We start from the raw sequence: 1,266 nt of genomic DNA on the forward strand, positions 1-1,266 counted from the left end.
TCGAATCGACTAATAATATTAATAATAAAATAAAGAGTAATTGATTGATAAAATAATTATTATAGCTGCTAGTTTCAATGTTTAGTTTGTAATAATTAGCGATGTTAAAATCTCAATTATAATCAGATATATTATTTAAGGTATGGAAAATTAGGATGTTACATTACCACCCCGCTTAAAAGAAATTTCGTCCTCGAAATTTAGCGTACCTAAAACATATGTGGATACTTTTGACGCATGTCTTCTTATCTTTCCCAGGTGGAATCACCAGTTACATCATCCCACACAACTCTAACCAATGGTATTTACTTTCCACGAAGTTCCTTAATTCGATGATCTAAAATTTTGACAGGTAAAGCCTTATATTCGAGGTTATCTCTAAGTTCCGCACTTTCAGGCTCAATGACATGTGAAGGGTCAGGATAATACTTCCTCAGTTGTGATACATGGAATACGTCATGAAGATTAGACAAGTTTGGCAGTAAAGTAATGTGGTATGCTACAGGTTCAATCCGTCGTAGAATTTGAAAAGGCCCGATAAACCTTGGTATTAACTTCCTAGTTTTGATTGCTCGTGCAATTCCTGTTATAGAAGTTACCCTAATGAACACGTGATCTCCTGCCTCAAATTCCAAAGGTGTTCTCCTTTTATCACTATAACTCTTTTGACAATCCTGTGCAACTTTCATCTTTTCTCTGATAAGCTTAACCTGGTTTTTCGTCTGTTGCTCAAATTCTGAACCCAATATTTTAGTTTCTCCAACTTCATACCAACATAAAGGTGTGCGACACCTTTGTCCATACAGTGCTTCATATGGAGCCATGGCAATACTTGAGTGAAAGCTATTGTTGTAAGTAAACTCAATCAATGGTAAGAACTCATCCCAACTTCCTTTGTGTTCTAGAGTGTAAGACCCTAATTTTGACCCTAATATCCCTCATGGCATCATATCTTTGCTCATTGCATTGCCTCAACGATCATAGCATGTGTGGCTCCTTAACCCTAGGGTTGGGACTTGTGTGGGTTGGTTTGAGACCATCAAGCTTGCTTGAATTGTATATTATTACTTTTCTTATTTTGTTTACTAACAAAAAGCACAAAAATGTGTCACCAACTGGTTTTGTTTTGAAGCTCAAGCAATCATGAGATCCCTTGCTCCAAGGAGGCTCCTATGCTCATTGAAATGGCTAGATGAAGATGAAAGCAAGCATGAAAATGGTTCCCAAAGCTCTCAATCATCATATATGTCTCCCAAGTATCTCAAT

At 36.7% G+C, this 1,266-nt stretch overlaps 1 protein-coding gene across 1 annotated transcript; it reads right to left on the reverse strand.

Moving 5' to 3' along the window:
* Nucleotides 1-305: 305 nt before the first annotated feature.
* LOC127093261 (uncharacterized) lies at nucleotides 306-824 on the reverse strand. The gene has a single exon (XM_051032172.1). It carries the CDS (start codon nucleotides 822-824, stop codon nucleotides 306-308), a length of 519 nt encoding a protein of 172 aa, XP_050888129.1.
* Nucleotides 825-1,266: the final 442 nt, after the last annotated feature.

Source organism: Lathyrus oleraceus, chromosome 1, assembly GCF_024323335.1.
Source record: "Lathyrus oleraceus cultivar Zhongwan6 chromosome 1, CAAS_Psat_ZW6_1.0, whole genome shotgun sequence".
Taxonomy (NCBI): Eukaryota; Viridiplantae; Streptophyta; class Magnoliopsida; order Fabales; family Fabaceae; genus Lathyrus; species Lathyrus oleraceus.